General features: G+C 46.1%; 2 protein-coding genes across 3 annotated transcripts; both read right to left on the bottom strand.

Annotated features, from left to right (window-relative positions):
- Positions 1 to 512: 512 nt before the first annotated feature.
- Positions 513 to 8838, bottom strand: acaa1 (acetyl-CoA acyltransferase 1). Its single transcript, XM_034589765.1, has 12 exons — positions 8576 to 8838; positions 4241 to 4334; positions 4084 to 4141; positions 3888 to 3967; positions 3748 to 3790; positions 3279 to 3377; positions 3028 to 3108; positions 1867 to 2057; positions 1597 to 1776; positions 1407 to 1462; positions 998 to 1143; positions 513 to 911 (listed from the first exon to the last, which is right to left on the bottom strand). Exons 1-12 carry the CDS (start codon positions 8753 to 8755, stop codon positions 836 to 838), a joined length of 1284 nt encoding a protein of 427 aa, XP_034445656.1. The 5' UTR covers positions 8756 to 8838; the 3' UTR covers positions 513 to 835.
- Positions 8839 to 10245: 1407 nt separating this feature from the next.
- LOC117764132 (BTB/POZ domain-containing protein 3-like) lies at positions 10246 to 16128 on the bottom strand. 2 transcript variants are annotated; one of them, XM_034589685.1, is made up of 5 exons: positions 15943 to 16128; positions 15446 to 15740; positions 12681 to 12771; positions 12175 to 12293; positions 10246 to 12067 (listed from the first exon to the last, which is right to left on the bottom strand). In XM_034589685.1, exons 2-5 carry the CDS (start codon positions 15592 to 15594, stop codon positions 11035 to 11037), a joined length of 1392 nt encoding a protein of 463 aa, XP_034445576.1. In that variant the 5' UTR covers positions 15595 to 15740; positions 15943 to 16128; the 3' UTR covers positions 10246 to 11034. The 2 variants fall into 2 exon arrangements, with proteins under 2 accessions (XP_034445576.1, XP_034445568.1); XM_034589677.1 differs by having other exon boundaries at positions 10248 to 12067; positions 15446 to 16107.
- Between the last annotated feature and the right edge of the window lie 607 nt (positions 16129 to 16735).

Raw genomic sequence — 16735 nt, forward strand, 5'->3', positions numbered from 1 at the left:
GATCAGTGTTGTTGTTTCCAGCTCATCCACACCGGCGTCGGCCCTCATCACCAGAAGATCTGGAACCTCCTCGTGTTTCCAAGTTGACGTCTTCGTCTTCTACGTGTACGGCTCCTCTTCTTCATCCTGAGATGTTTGTGTTCTTCCAGCTTCACGTCCGTCACGTGTTAGAAACCTCATCAACACGTCCACTCGCTCTCTGGGAAGCTTCAGGACATTGTCCTGCTGTCTCCTCACATGGACTCACTCTGACATGTTACACACATTTTACCAGGAGGCTGCAGGAGAAGATCCAGAATAAACTCTTTATTACAGTCTGTTAGAAAACAGTAATTGTATCTGTTAATAAAGTTGTACAATTTAAAGGAGAAACATTCTGTTCATTTTAATTAATGTTATGACTGAAATGTTTTCATGCTCTAATGTTCAGCATCACTTTCCTCCGACTGTCCATCGCTGCAGCTCCTCTTTTCAGCCTCTGTCTCAAACACTTGGTTTTAGCTGCTGTCTCTTTAAGAGCCCCCTGACAAAGTCTCTGATTGGTCAGCTCGTCTGGTGTAAACTGAGCTTCAGTGGTTTTTAACTTCAAAGAACTTAAAAAGAAACACTGGAAAAAAAATCACGTTTCAACCGTAAAAATTCAGAAAATAGTGAAAAATATTGTTTCCGACACAAAAGCAGCAAAACTTCCGAACGACGCAGTTTGTTCTCGACTCAAACATCAGATTATGTGGATTTGTTTCCTGTTGATGGATTTATCGATTATCTGCAGGTCTCGGTCCCTGATCACACCTGATTGGTTAATTAGACGGTGATAACCACTGCAGGCGTGCTCCTATGGTCCGGGGTATTCGAAGACAGCCGCTGCTCCCATCCCGGTCCCGATGCACATGGACACGACGCCGTACGCCCTGCGGTCACAACAGCAGGCGGGTCTCAAACACAGATCAACAGGTTTAGGTTTGGATCACGTCTTTGTTTCAGCTGTGGAACAAACCTCTTCCCTCTGCGTCTCAGCTCGTTGAGCAGCGTCACCACCTGTCGAGCTCCGGTGCAGCCCAGAGGGTGACCCAGAGCGATGGCGCCGCCGTTAGGATTCACCTTCTCCGGCGGGATCCCCAACTTCTCCACACAGTAAACCGCCTGAAGACAACCAGAGAACACTGAGACACAACGTCTCCGTCCTCCGACCACACCTTTACTTTTCACTTGCTACAGAGAAAACCTGCTCAGTCCCAGAAACGCGTCTCTACTGATCTTTGTCAAAACTCCTTGTGAATCTTAACAATTCCTCGGTTTCTCCTTCGTTAAGTTTCTATTATGGACAAATGTCATTTTAAAATCATCTGTAACAAAAGAGACCGAAAGTTCTTCATCTGTTCATAAAATCGTTGACTGGAACTCACCTGACTGGAAAACGCCTCGTTGATTTCAAACACGTCGATATCGTCCAGCGTCAGTTCTGAGACACACAACGAGAGAGTCAAGACACACACACACACACACACACACACACACACACACACACACACACACACACACACACACACACACACACACACACACACACACACACACACACACACACACACTCACCAGCTTGCTCCAGAGCTGCAGGGATGGCAGCCGCAGGTCCGATGCCCATGACATCAGGCGGGACCCCGACCACGGCGCTCGCCCTCAGGACCCCGAGCACCGGCAGACCCAGAGCCTCCACTGCAGACCTGCGGCCAATCAGCACGGCTGCGGCTCCATCACTCATCTGGCTGGAGTTACCTGACACGATGTGTGTGTGAGTGAAGAGTTTGTTGCCGCTCAGAGACACAGGTAACCTACTCACCTGTTGTCATGACGACACTGACTCACCTGCCGTAGTGCTGCCATCGGGTTTGAAGGCCGGTCGCAGTTTACTCAGTCCTGCCAGAGTCGTTCCAGGTCTGATGCCGTCATCTTTAAGAACCGTCACCTCGTGCTCTTCACCTGCGTTGTCCAACAACCTGGTGGTGACGGGAACGATCTCGTGGTGGAACAGGTTCATGTTCTGAGCCCGGGCCGCTCTGTGGAGAACACGCTCTGTTACTGAGGACCTAGTTCAGAGTTCAACACCATTGTGCCCCTGAAGCTCGTCACCAAGCTCAGAGACCTGGGGCTCAACATCGCCCTCTGTGATTGGATCCTGAACTTCCTGACGGGCAGACCACGGGCGGTGCGGATAGGCAGCAGCACATCCTCCACCCTGACTCTCATAGAACAACAAAGTGCTGCTAATAGATGCAGTGTATGAATGTGTGTGTGAATGTAAAACTGTAAAGAGCTTTGAGTCATCAAGACTAGAAAAGCGCTTTATAAATACAAAACCATTCACCCTGACTCTAAACCCCGGTGCCCCCCAGGGCTGTGTGCTCTCCGGTCCTCCCTGTTCACGCATCACTGCGTGGCCGCCCACAGCTCCAACACCATCGTTACGTTCGCTGATGACACGACCGCTGCGGAGGCTCAACATGGACTCCAGGATACAGGTGCACCATAGAGAGCATCCTGACTGGATGCATCACCGCCCTGAACCGTGAGGCTCTACAGAGGGTGGTGCAGTCTGCCCAGCACATCACCAGGACGGAGCTACCATCCATGGAGGACCTCTCCACCAGCGGGGAGGAAGAAGACCGACCAGATCATCAAAGACCTCTATCACCCAAACCATAAATCAGCAAGAGACTTTATTTTAGTTTATAATTTATATTTCCGATGTATATTTTTTATCTTTTATTTTAATACTTTAGTTTTATTTTATTTATTTTGTTTTTACATACAATTTTTTGCTTATGTAATATTTTGAGCATGACTAGAAAGGACCTGTGACCCAGCGACTGATGAATGTTATTTTTGTGCTCGTGCTAAAGCACAAGAAGCTGCACGACACTAATTCAGGTATTAATATCTGTATACGTCTATTTCAACACACAGATCAAAGCAGCTCAACACAAATCAGCAAATAAACTCAGTGAGAAAAGAAAATGACTCGTTTACTTTTGATGGGAGCTCAGAGCGAAGGCGTCCTGTTTTTCTCGTGAGATTCCAAATCTCTCTGCAACGTTCTCTGACGTGATGCTGCAAAAAACATGAAACGCACCAGAGTCACAGACGGAAGGGACGGAGTTCGTCCGCTGACGTGAGAACATGAAGAAAGACACTGAGCGTCCTCAAAGTGTTTTAGGGTCCAACAAATATCCTGAGTTCCTTGTTCTAGCTGTGGATCATGTGACCTGCAGTCGTCTCACCCCATGGGCATGATGCAGTCTCTGGCCTTGTCGTTGTCCATCAGCCTGGAGCTCAGATCTCCAGGGTTCCCCATCGTACGCAGAGACATGCTCTCCACACTGGAACACAGAGAACATGTCACACCTTCCATCTGCTTCCATTGGATTCACCACATCAGAGAATCTAGAGAAGGTTCTACAGGTCCTGCAGTTACCTCTTAGTCTTTGAGGAGGTTCAATAGGTGGTTTATGGCTAAGAATGCTACTGAAAAGGGTCCTTCAGTCCTTCAGGAGGGTTCTAGAGGCCTTGAATGGACTTTAGGTTCCTCTAGGGTGGCTAACAACTCCAGGATTGTGTGGTGAATGCTTTCTTAAAGAATTGATGTATTATCCTGGATGATCTTCTCATCACTGACATCATGACTCCATGTTTTATTAAGTCCAAGAACATACATGTTTAATTGTGATAGGAACAACACATGAAACATACCCGCAGGCGAGGCCCAGATCAATGGATCCACTTCTGATGGCTCCTGCACAAACACAGTGAGAAACACAGCATTCTGGGTAAATAAACAGCAGCTGTGTTCTCACCTTCAGTCGCTTTAAATGAAGCTGCAGTTTCTTTACCTGCTACATTAAAAAGAGCCTGAAGTCCAGAGGAACACTGTCTGTTAACGGTGTAGACGGGAACTGTCTCTGGAAACCCACTGAGGGGACGACAAATAGAGATTATACATGCTGTATAAATACACACACTACATATATATACATATATATATATATAAAAAGACAGTATATCTATACTGGGTCTGTATAGTCTGACCTGAGAAAATGAGCCACTCTGACCATCAGAGCTCCGGCTCCAGGCTGCAACACATTACCTGGTGAACAACACGACATGTGTCAGGAAGAACGATGAAAGGATGATGAAAGGATGATGAAAGGATGATGAAAGGATGATGAAAGAATAGATAACTCACCTACACAGATGTCCCCCAGCTGATTGGGTGACAGGCCAACATCTGTCAAAACAGCTTTCATGACCGCGCTCAGTAGCTCGTCAGGAGTGGTGTCCTGAAACACAGGAGAGTTACAGAGTTACAGAGTTACAGGAGAGTTACAGAGTTACAGGAGAGTTACAGAGTTACAGGAGAGTTAGAGTTACAGAGTTACAGGAGAGTTACAGAGTTACAGGAGAGTTACAGGAGAGTTACAGAGTTACAGGAGAGTTACAGGAGAGTTACAGAGTTACAGAGTTACAGGAGAGTTACAGAGTTACAGGAGAGTTACAGGAGAGTTACAGAGTTACAGGAGAGTTACAAAGTTACATGAGAGTTACAGAGTTACAGGAGAGTTACAGGAGAGTTACAGAGTTACAGGAGAGTTACAGGAGAGTTACAGAGTTACAGGAGAGTTACAGAGTTACAGGAGAGTTACAGGAGAGTTACAGAGTTACAGGAGAGTTACAGGAGAGTTACAGAGTTACAGGAGAGTTACAGGAGAGTTACAGAGTTACAGGAGAGTTACAGAGTTACAGGAGAGTTACAGGAGAGTTACAGAGTTACAGGAGAGTTACAGGAGAGTTACAGGAGAGTTACAGAGTTACAGGAGAGTTACAGGAGAGTTACAGAGTTACGGGAGAGTTACAGGAGAGTTACAGAGTTACAGGAGAGTTACAGGAGAGTTACAGAGTTACAGGAGAGTTACAGAGTTACAGAGTTACAGAGTTACAGGAGAGTTACAGAGTTACAGGAGAGTTACAGAGTTACAGAGTTACAGGAGAGTTACAGGAGAGTTACAGAGTTACAGAGTTACAGGAGAGTTACAGGAGAGTTACAGAGTTACAGAGTTACAGGAGAGTTACAGAGTTACAGGAGAGTTACAGGAGAGTTACAGGAGAGTTACAGAGTTACAGGAGAGTTACAGGAGAGTTACAGAGTTACAGAGTTACAGGAGAGTTACAGAGTTACAGGAGAGTTACAGGAGAGTTACAGGAGAGTTACAGAGTTACAGGAGAGTTACAGAGTTACAGAGTTACAGGAGAGTTACAGGAGAGTTACAGGAGAGTTACAGAGTTACAGGAGAGTTACAGAGTTACAGAGTTATAGGAGAGTTACAGGAGAGTTACATGAGAGTTACATGAGAGTTACAGGAGAGTTACAGAGTTACAGGAGAGTTACAGGAGAGTTACAGGAGAGTTACAGAGTTACAGGAGAGTTACAGAGTTACAGGAGAGTTACAGAGTTACAGGAGAGTTACAGGAGAGTTACAGGAGAGTTACAGGAGAGTTACAGAGTTACAGGAGAGTTACAGAGTTACAGAGTTACCGAGTTACAGGAGAGTTACAGAGTTACAGGAGAGTTACAGGAGAGTTACAGGAGAGTTACAGAGTTACAGGAGAGTTACAGAGTTACAGAGTTACAGGAGAGTTACAGGAGAGTTACAGGAGAGTTACAGAGTTACAGGAGAGTTACAGAGTTACAGAGTTACAGGAGAGTTACAGAGTTACAGGAGAGTTACAGGAGAGTTACAGGAGAGTTAGAGTTACAGGAGAGTTACAGAGTTACAGAGTTACAGGAGAGTTACAGGAGAGTTAGAGTTACAGGAGAGTTACAGAGTTACAGGAGAGTTACAGAGTTACAGGAGAGTTACAGAGTTACAGGAGAGTTACAGAGTTACAGAGTTACAGGAGAGTTACAGGAGAGTTACAGAGTTACAGGAGAGTTACAGAGTTACAGAAGAGTTACAGGAGAGTTACAGAGTTACAGGAGAGTTACAGGAGAGTTACAGAGTTACAGAGTTACAGGAGAGTTACAGAGTTACAGGAGAGTTACAGAGTTACAGGAGAGTTACAGAGTTACAGAGTTACAGGAGAGTTACAGGAGAGTTACAGAGATACAGGAGAGTTACAGAGTTACAGGAGAGTTACAGGAGAGTTACAGAGATACAGGAGAGTTACAGGAGAGTTACAGGAGAGTTACAGAGTTACAGGAGAGTTACAGAGTTACAGAGTTACAGGAGAGTTACAGAGTTACAGGAGAGTTACAGAGTTACAGGAGAGTTACAGGAGAGTTACAGAGTTACAGGAGAGTTACAGAGTTACAGAGTTACAGGAGAGTTACAGAGTTACAGGAGAGTTACAGGAGAGTTACAGAGTTACAGAGTTACAGAGTTACAGGAGAGTTACAGAGTTACAGGAGAGTTACAGAGTTACAGGAGAGTTACAGAGTTACAGGAGAGTTACAGGAGAGTTACAGGAGAGTTACAGAGTTACAGGAGAGTTACAGAGTTACAGAGTTACAGGAGAGTTACAGGAGAGTTACAGGAGAGTTACAGAGTTACAGGAGAGTTACAGAGTTACAGAGTTACAGGAGAGTTACAGAGTTACAGGAGAGTTACAGGAGAGTTACAGGAGAGTTAGAGTTACAGGAGAGTTACAGAGTTACAGAGTTACAGGAGAGTTACAGGAGAGTTAGAGTTACAGAGTTACAGAGTTACAGGAGAGTTACAGAGTTACAGGAGAGTTACAGAGTTACAGGAGAGTTACAGAGTTACAGAGTTACAGGAGAGTTACAGAGTTACAGGAGAGTTACAGGAGAGTTACAGAGTTACAGAGTTACAGGAGAGTTACAGAGTTACAGGAGAGTTACAGGAGAGTTACAGGAGAGTTACAGAGTTACAGGAGAGTTACAGAGTTACAGAGTTACAGGAGAGTTACAGAGTTACAGGAGAGTTACAGAGTTACAGGAGAGTTACAGAGTTACAGAGTTACAGGAGAGTTACAGAGTTACAGGAGAGTTACAGAGTTACAGGAGAGTTACAGAGTTACAGGAGAGTTACAGAGTTACAGGAGAGTTACAGAGTTACAGGAGAGTTACAGAGTTACAGGAGAGTTACAGAGTTACAGAGTTACAGGAGAGTTACGGAGTTACAGTAGAGTTACAGAGTTACAGGAGAGTTACAGGAGAGTTACAGGAGAGTTACAGAGTTACAGGAGAGTTACAGAGTTACAGTAGTTACAGGAGAGTTACAGAGTTACAGAGTTACAGGAGAGTTACAGAGTTACAGTAGAGTTACAGAGTTACAGAGTTACAGAGTTACAGGAGAGTTACAGAGTTACAGGAGAGTTACAGAGTTACAGTAGAGTTACAGTAGAGTTACAGAGTTACAGAGTTACAGGAGAGTTACAGAGTTACAGTAGAGTTACAGAGTTACAGGAGAGTTACAGAGTTACAGAGTTACAGGAGAGTTACAGAGTTACAGAGTTACAGTAGAGTTACAGAGTTACAGTAGAGTTACAGAGTTACAGAGTTACAGGAGAGTTACAGAGTTACAGAGTTACAGGAGAGTTACAGAGTTACAGTAGAGTTACAGAGTTACAGTAGAGTTACAGAGTTACAGGAGAGTTACAGAGTTACAGAGTTACAGTAGAGTTACAGGAGAGTTACAGAGTTACAGAGTTACAGGAGAGTTACAGAGTTACAGTAGAGTTACAGTAGAGTTACAGAGTTACAGAGTTACAGGAGAGTTACAGAGTTACAGTAGAGTTACAGAGTTACAGGAGAGTTACAGAGTTACAGAGTTACAGTAGAGTTACAGTAGAGTTACAGAGTTACAGGAGAGTTACAGAGTTACAGGAGAGTTACAGTAGAGTTACAGAGTTACAGGAGAGTTACAGAGTTACAGGAGAGTTACAGTGTTACAGAGTTACAGTAGAGTTACAGAGTTACAGAGTTACAGGAGAGTTACAGAGTTACAGTAGAGTTACAGAGTTACAGGAGAGTTACAGAGTTACAGTAGAGTTACAGTAGAGTTACAGAGTTACAGGAGAGTTACAGAGTTACAGGAGAGTTACAGAGTTACAGAGTTACAGTAGAGTTACAGAGTTACAGTAGAGTTACAGAGTTACAGGAGAGTTACAGAGTTACAGGAGAGTTACAGAGTTACAGTAGAGTTACAGAGTTACAGAGTTACAGGAGAGTTACAGAGTTACAGTAGAGTTACAGAGTTACAGGAGAGTTACAGAGTTACAGAGTTACAGTAGAGTTACAGTAGAGTTACAGAGTTACAGGAGAGTTACAGAGTTACAGGAGAGTTACAGAGTTACAGAGTTACAGTAGAGTTACAGAGTTACAGGAGAGTTACAGAGTTACAGGAGAGTTACAGAGTTACAGAGTTACAGTAGAGTTACAGAGTTACAGGAGAGTTACAGAGTTACAGGAGAGTTACAGAGTTACAGAGTTACAGGAGAGTTACAGAGTTACAGGAGAGTTACAGATGTTTCACAGATGTTTCACATGTTAAACAGTTGTTACCTTGAACGATCCTCTCTTCGCCCTGCAGATGGCGCTCCTCAGTCCGTGAACAACCACCACATCCTCCGGTTCCTTGTTGCACGCAGCTCCGGTTCCTGACCCGCAGTCTGACCGGCAGAGCGCCGCCCTGTGGTCAGAGGGAGGAAACAGGTGACCAGAGAGGGTCTTTAATCTGAACATGTTTTATTTCCGCTCTCAGTTCGTCAGTGAGTCTGAGTCACACTTCCGCAAACCCTGAGGACGGAGACCGACGAGGGACAAACAGAGCGAAGCGCGCCCCGCCCCCTTCTTCTTCTACTGTGGCGGACCAGCTCTGTTCTGAGCTTTATTTTGAAAGGGCACCGAGCAGCTGATGGGAACCTTTACTCTCCATTATATAATTTTTTATCAGACTCTAAAATGTATTTTCATCTTTATCAGACTTCTTCCTTTTCTTTTTTCTTCCTGGTTTTGTGTTTTAGTATTAATATCTTGTAATGATCAGTTTGTGATCTGATCATTAGCAGATTAACATTATTTCATGTTTCTTACTTTTATTTGTATAAATTAGCTTTTATGTAAAGTCATCTTTTATCTATCTTATGTTTATATACCATTTTTTATTTTAATTCCTGCTTTTACACGAGGCTGTTTTCTTATTTATTTTATTCATAGTTCTGATCAGTGTGAATGACAGTGTAATTCAGCATCTGTCAAAGTATTTTATAAACTCTCTTTTTGTGCTTTATGAATAAAGGTACGTTTATATATATATATATATATATATATATATATATACACACACACAAATAATTTGAGTCCATGAGATTTAGAGAAGTGACACGGATCAAATGAATCTTTTATTTCCAGATGTTTCTGTTCATAAGGCCACGACTTGCTGCACATTCAGGTTGGAATCAAATGACAGGAAACAAAGACAAAAAATAAAAAGTATTTTCTCATGAAGTTTTTCCTCAGTTTTCACAGAGATGGGCGGAGCTTCAGGACTCAACCAAGACTCCCAAATCGAAACAAGGAAAGAGCAAATCAAAGAACAAATAAAAGCACAGGAGTTAAAATTACAGATAGGATGAGTAATATCTGTTTAATTACAACATAAAAACAAAGGACATTTAAAATGAATCATTTCTGAAGAGCTGATGTGTAAACAGATCGATGTTCAGGTGAATTATGGGTAAAATTACCAGATTTCATAAGACAGGAAGCAGAACCAGAGCGAGTGTGATGAGTCATCACAGTACAAATATAAAAACGTATTATTCAGCTTTAAAACAGAACATGAAGAAAAATTAAACGACGAAATTTTAGTGTTTCAGTTTTTAAAATCCTTCAGCAACAAGAAAAATTAACTCTGAAAATATTTCAGCTGAATCACAAACGTGTGTTTATGTGAGTATGTGTGTGTGTGTGTGAGTGTGTGTATGTGTGTGTGTGAGTGTGTGTATGTGTGAGTGTGTGTGTGCGTGTGTGGTCACATCCTCGTCCAGAGTTCACGTTGTGTAAAGATCAAACACTCTTGTTGATCAGCGCGTCATGTTATTATAAAGCTCGTATCACCGTGGTAACATTACCAACTGCAGCTCTGATTCGTTCATTACACGTCACATGATTCCTGGAGACAAAACTTAACATATGACTGAGAATGTAAATAAAGACGATCAGTGTCTATAAATAAAGTCGACTCGTCTCCACTTCTGCCAGATTTGAAGCTAAAATATCTCAGATACAAACGCTGCCATCTTGTGGTGATGACGTTATTTGCAGTTGTGGTTTCAAGGTCCCGCCCATTCACATGCTCTCAACCAATCATCACGTCTCAGCCTGTTTTTATATCATCAAATAACTGATTCAAACCAAACTGATCAGAAACATGAACAAACATCAGAGAGAGAAGAACGACCTGAAACGACAGAAACATCTTTACAAACATTTATTAAACAGCTACTTTGATTTTTTAGTTTGGTCCATGTCCCCTCTGCTAACATGGAGGACGTCTATGACCTATGCTGCAGCCAGACACCAGGGGGCGATCAATCACTTTGGCTTCACTCGGGATCCGTCATGGTGTCCATCTTTATTTACAGTCTCTGATCTGAACAAACATTCGTCAAGATTCACTGACGACAGCAAACTTACAGAATAAATGTCAGACTGGTCCTTTACAGTGAAGAGGTGTGTGTGTGTGTGTGTGTGTGTGTGTGTGTGTGTGTGTGTGTGTGTGTGTGTGTGTGTGTGTGTGTGTGTGTGTGTGTATAGACTCTGCAACCACAGGTTACCCATAAGACCCCTCTCTGAGAGACAGGGTTCAAACTTCAACTGTGATGGAATGTGACCAATCAGACTCGTCTTGTGTCTGTGGTGAGTCCCCCCCCCCCCTTCAGCAGCTTCCTGAGAACTTCAAAATAAAAGTCATTGTGGCAGTGAAGCAGGAATCTCCGCAGTGTTCTCGCTCCTCGGGCTCAGGCGTAGAAGATGAGCTCGGGGATCTGACCCCCCTGCACTCCGGTGCCGTTGGTGCTGTCCGACGAGCACTGGAACTGGAAGGTCACTTTCCCACACTGCACCTCTGTCATGCCCTCCTGACCGAAGTAGCTGAGCTCGTTGCCGTCCAGCACGACGCTGGCGGTATAGAAGGTGTCCGGCTCGATTTGCACCGGGTACTCGAACCAGACTGTGAAGGTGCTGCTGGAGCCGTCAGAGAAGTACTTGATGATCCTCTGGGCCATCGGCACGCCCTGACGCTTCAGCTCGATTTTGGCGCTGTACTCGGCCGAGCCGCAACTGGAGCCGTACAAACCAAAACCAGCGATAAAAACGCGTTTGTCCACGGCGAACTGGATGCTGTCGCAGCGGCCTCGGTACCGCCACTGGTTGCTCCGGTAGGCGCAGGACTGGAAGCGGTGACAGCGCTGCGACGACAGGCCTTTACGAGGTTTGGTGCAGAACAAGAGTTCAGGCTTCTTGGCGGCGGTGAACCAAAGGAAGATGTCGTTGGTCTCGTTGAGCGTGAGCACATCAGACTGGGCGGCTCCGTTGGCGAAGTCCTCCAGCGCCATGGTGGGAATGCGGATCAGGTAGATGGCCTTCCCCAACACCAGACGCTTGTTCTCGATGGTTGGTGCGAGATCTTGTCGTTGGCACTCGGCCTCAGCCCAGTTCAGCGCCGCGTCGAACACCACCATCTCTTTGGCATTGAGCGTTTCTCGCCGCAGGATGCTCTCCAGTGTCTGAGTGTCGATGTCGCAGAAGCCTTCGGAGCGCAGAGCGAGCTCGGCCTGCGCGTCGATCACCTCCCAGCAGCGCTGCGTCAGGTCGGGCTCCTCGAACAGGCAGCTCTGAGACAGCAGCACGCAGGCGTTCTTAGCGCTCAGGCTCGTCTCCAGGAAGTTGACGCAGGCCCGGGCCAGATGAGGCACGATGTACTTTTTGGCAGCGTAGAGAGTGGCGAGCACCGTGTCGGCGCATAGGTCGATCTCGTCACAGTAGATGTACCTGAGGAGGTCAAACACAGAGGCTGCGTCACTTCTCGTTACAGCTGAGATGATTCTGTAAATTTAGATTAAAAACATTATGAAAGTGAAATAAACAGGTCGACGTACTTCAACATGGCGAGGAAGGACGGAGGCTCCACGTCCGGGATCCGGATCTCATCCTGATCCTCGGCCAGTTCACCGTAGAACATGGCGTGGAACACAGAGCTGCCTACCGCCAGGACGTACTGTCAGAGCAGAGGGACGAGATTTATATCAGATTCAAACTTGAGGTCACGTGACCCAGGTTCAACTTCTGATGTCACCCAGCTGCGAAAAACACTAATTCTGTGTAATCCTCAAAGTAATAAAGAAAATGTTACTTTCTAAAAGTTACACAAAACCAAATTCTTTGAAATGATAAAGTCGAACATTTGCAGAAAAAAAAAAAAATCGTTGAAATCCTCTAAAATCAACGTTTAAATATCGTCTCACGAATAACGAGCCTCTTCAAAGTCTGGATATGAACGAAGACAAGTAACTTTTCTTTACTGATAAATCTGAGAAAACATTATAAAAAGACATTTTCTCATAAAGATGTCTCTTATATATTGTATAGAAAGTCTCTTTTGTACCTTGTGTCCCGGGACTCGCTGCGTCCCACCGGGCGGACCGACCACGAAGTGAACGTCTGCCATCATCTCATTGTTGAACATGACTGAATTTCTACAGAGACACAGGATTCACCAGGATGTTAGTGTTCCATGTAGAACAAGAACAAGATGTGGGGACGTAGCTGCAGCTCCATCATGGACGGAGTCAAGAAACTGATCATTCACATTTAGACGATATCATCAGACCTGTGTCCCTCATCATCATGTGGAGGAGGTGGATGTAGAGGTGGGGGGGGAGGTGGAGGAAATGGAGAAGGAGAAGGGTGGAGGAGAAGGTGAAGAGGTTGGTGGTGTAGTGATGGATGTGGAGGAGAAGGTGAAGAGGTTGGTGGTGTAGTGATGGATGTGGAGGTGGAGGTGAAGAGGTTGGTGGTGTAGTGATGGATGTGGAGGTGGAGGAGGAGGAGGTGAAGCGGTTGGTGGTGTAGTGATGGAGGTGGAGGTGATGGTGGAGGAGAAGGTGAAGCGGTTGGTGGTGTAGTGATGGATGTAGAGGTGATGGTGGAGGTTAAGGGTGGAGGAGAAGGTGAAGCGGTTGGTGGTGTAGTGTTGGATGTGGAGGAGGAGGTGAAGCGGTTGGTGGTGTAGTGTTGGATGTAGAGGTGGAGGAGGAGGTGGAGGAGGAGGTGAAGAGGTTGGTGGTGTAGTGATGGATGTAGAGGTGATGGTGGAGGTTAAGGGTGGAGGAGAAGGTGAAGCGGTTGGTGGTGTAGTGTTGGATGTGGAGGAGGAGGTGAAGCGGTTGGTGGTGTAGTGTTGGATGTAGAGGTGGAGGAGGAGGTGGAGGAGGAGGTGAAGAGGTTGGTGGTGTAGTGTTGGATGTAGAGGTGGAGGTGGAGGTGGAGGAGGAGGTGAAGAGGTTGGTGGTGTAGTGATGGATGTGGAGGTGGAGGAGGAGGAGGTGAAGCGGTTGGTGGTGTAGTGATGGAGGTGGAGGTGATGGTGGAGGAGAAGGTGAAGCGGTTGGTGGTGTAGTGATGGATGTAGAGGTGATGGTGGAGGTTAAGGGTGGAGGAGAAGGTGAAGCGGTTGGTGGTGTAGTGTTGGATGTGGAGGAGGAGGTGAAGCGGTTGGTGGTGTAGTGTTGGATGTAGAGGTGGAGGAGGAGGTGGAGGAGGAGGTGAAGAGGTTGGTGGTGTAGTGTTGGATGTAGAGGTGGAGGTGGAGGTGGAGGAGGAGGTGAAGAGGTTGGTGGTGTAGTGATGGATGTGGAGGTGGAGGAGGAGGAGGTGAAGCGGTTGGTGGTGTAGTGATGGAGGTGGAGGTGATGGTGGAGGTTAAGGGTGGAGGAGAAGGTGAAGCGGTTGGTGGTGTAGTGATGGATGTAGAGGTGATGGTGGAGGTTAAGGGTGGAGGAGAAGGTGAAGCGGTTGGTGGTGTAGTGTTGGATGTGGAGGAGGAGGTGAAGCGGTTGGTGGTGTAGTGTTGGATGTGGAGGAGGAGGTGAAGCGGTTGGTGGTGTAGTGTTGGATGTGGAGGAGAAGGTGAAGCGGTTGGTGGTGTAGTGTTGGATGTGGAGGTGGAGGTGAAGCGGTTGGTGGTGTAGTGTTGGATGTGGAGGAGGAGGTGAAGCGGTTGGTGGTGTAGTGTTGGATGTAGAGGTGGAGGAGGAGGTGGAGGAGGAGGTGAAGAGGTTGGTGGTGTAGTGTTGGATGTAGAGGTGGAGGTGGAGGTGGAGGAGGAGGTGAAGAGGTTGGTGGTGTAGTGTTGGATGTAGAGGTGGAGGAGAAGGTGAAGCGGTTGGTGGTGTAGTGATGGATGTGGAGGAGAAGGTGAAGAGGTTGGTGGTGTAGTGATGGAGGTGGATGTAGAGGTGGAGGAGGAGGTGAAGCGGTTGGTGGTGTAGTGTTGGAGGTGGAGGAGAAGGTGAAGAGGTTGGTGGTGTAGTGATGGAGGTGGAGGAGGAGGTGAAGCGGTTGGTGGTGTAGTGTTGGAGATGGAGGAGGAGGTGAAGCGGTTGGTGGTGTAGTGTTGGAGATGGAGGAGGAGGTGAAGCGGTTGGTGGTGTAGTGTTGGAGGTGGAGGTGGAGGTGAAGAGGTTGGTGGTGTAGTGTTGGAGATGGAGGAGGAGGTGAAGCGGTTGGTGGTGTAGTGATGGATGTGGAGGAGGAGGTGAAGCGGTTGGTGGTGTAGTGATGGAGGTGGAGGAGGAGGTGAAGCGGTTGGTGGTGTAGTGATGGAGGTGGAGGTGAAGCGGTTGGTGGTGTAGTGATGGATGTGGAGGTGAAGCGGTTGGTGGTGTAGTGTTGGAGATGGAGGAGGAGGTGAAGCGGTTGGTGGTGTAGTGTTGGAGATGGAGGAGGAGGTGAAGCGGTTGGTGGTGTAGTGTTGGAGGTGGAGGTGGAGGTGAAGCGGTTGGTGGTGTAGTGATGGAGGTGGAGGTGAAGCGGTTGGTGGTGTAGTGATGGATGTGGAGGTGAAGCGGTTGGTGGTGTAGTGATGGATGTGGAGGTGAAGCGGTTGGTGGTGTAGTGATGGAGGTGAAGGGTGGAGGAGGAGGTGAAGCGGTTGGTGGTGTAGTGATGGAGGTGGAGGTGAAGCGGTTGGTGGTGTAGTGATGGAGGTGAAGGGTGGAGGAGGAGGTGAAGCGGTTGGTGGTGTAGTGATGGAGGTGGAGGTGAAGCGGTTGGTGGTGTAGTGATGGAGGTGAAGGGTGGAGGAGGAGGTGAAGCGGTTGGTGGTGTAGTGATGGAGGTGGAGGTGATGGAGGCTGTGTGCGGGCTCACCTCTCCCGGACGGTCGGGTACAGGCCCTGCCAGGTGCAGCAGCTCGGAGCTCCGGGGTGGAGGTTGTTGTTGGTCTCGTTCTGCCGCTGGAGGTGGCTGACGGAGGCCGGAGGGAGCAGCTTCTTCCCGGGGAACAGCTCTGCGGCCATTATGGTCCCGTCAGGCCGCAGTCCGGCTCATGACTGACCGGCGGAGCTGCACCGACACCCGGACACAGACGAACCAGAGCCCCGCTCAGATCGGAGGGTTTTGCGCTGGAGCTAAGCTAATGCTAGCAGAGTTCGCGTGAATTCCGCTGGTTTCCAAAGATCAAAGGAATACAACATTTAAAGTAAATCACCTCAGAGTTTGAAATAAAAGTTTAAAACAAAGAATAAATGAGTTTAAACATCGAAGACGGTCAACGATAACTTTAGCTTGTTGTGGTAGTTAGTTGGTTAACTAGCTAACTAACCCGCTAACTACAGATTAAACTGCTGGTTAAAGTTTGAACTCACTTCAGTTCAAGTTTATTTCTCTTCATCTCTTCTCGCTTTGATCTCAGGTGTTTGTGGACGAGCTTTGTTTACAGTAGCTAGCTAAGTGCTAACCGCTGCTTCTTCTGCTGCTGCCGCTCAGCAGAATCAGCTGACTGAAGGAACCACAGCGCCCCTAACGGACACTCAGGAGAACTGCACTCAGCTAATAAAACAGTCACATATTTTAACTTTATTTTGAAATGTATCATTGTTGTTAATCATTACTATCTTATGATTTATTTAGTTTTTTCTCAGATATCCGAGTACAGTAACTACAAGTAAACATGGTAATGTGATTTAACTGAACAGATGAAATTAAAACTCAGGCTCAGTTTTTTTATATTTTATTTCTTCTGGTGTTTTTATTTTCATAAAATGTTTTATATATTTTTTCAACAAACAGTTTATAAAAGTTAATGAATGAATTGTGAGTGTGCAACGTGCCGTTGTGTTCACTTTGTGAAGAAAAATAAAGTTGAGTTAAAACAACACAAACACTGATACACAACATATTTCTTTATTGTTGTTACTGATAAATCTGTCAAAATAAAAACATGGAAAAAGAAACCACAGTTTATGTACAGATTAGTTTCTATATTTTCTCTGTAGTGTCACTGTACACATCAACAATAACACATTTATTTACACTTCAGCCTTTGGCCACTAAAGACAAAATAAAATCAGCTGCCAACGTCACGTCTGGTTTCCATGGTAACGGTTTTATCATCAGAGTTTTGAATGGTAAATGAGATGAAGAATAAATGATGGGAGT

The sequence above is a fragment of the Hippoglossus hippoglossus genome, chromosome 1 (assembly GCF_009819705.1).
Source record: "Hippoglossus hippoglossus isolate fHipHip1 chromosome 1, fHipHip1.pri, whole genome shotgun sequence".
NCBI lineage: Eukaryota > Metazoa > Chordata > Actinopteri > Pleuronectiformes > Pleuronectidae > Hippoglossus > Hippoglossus hippoglossus.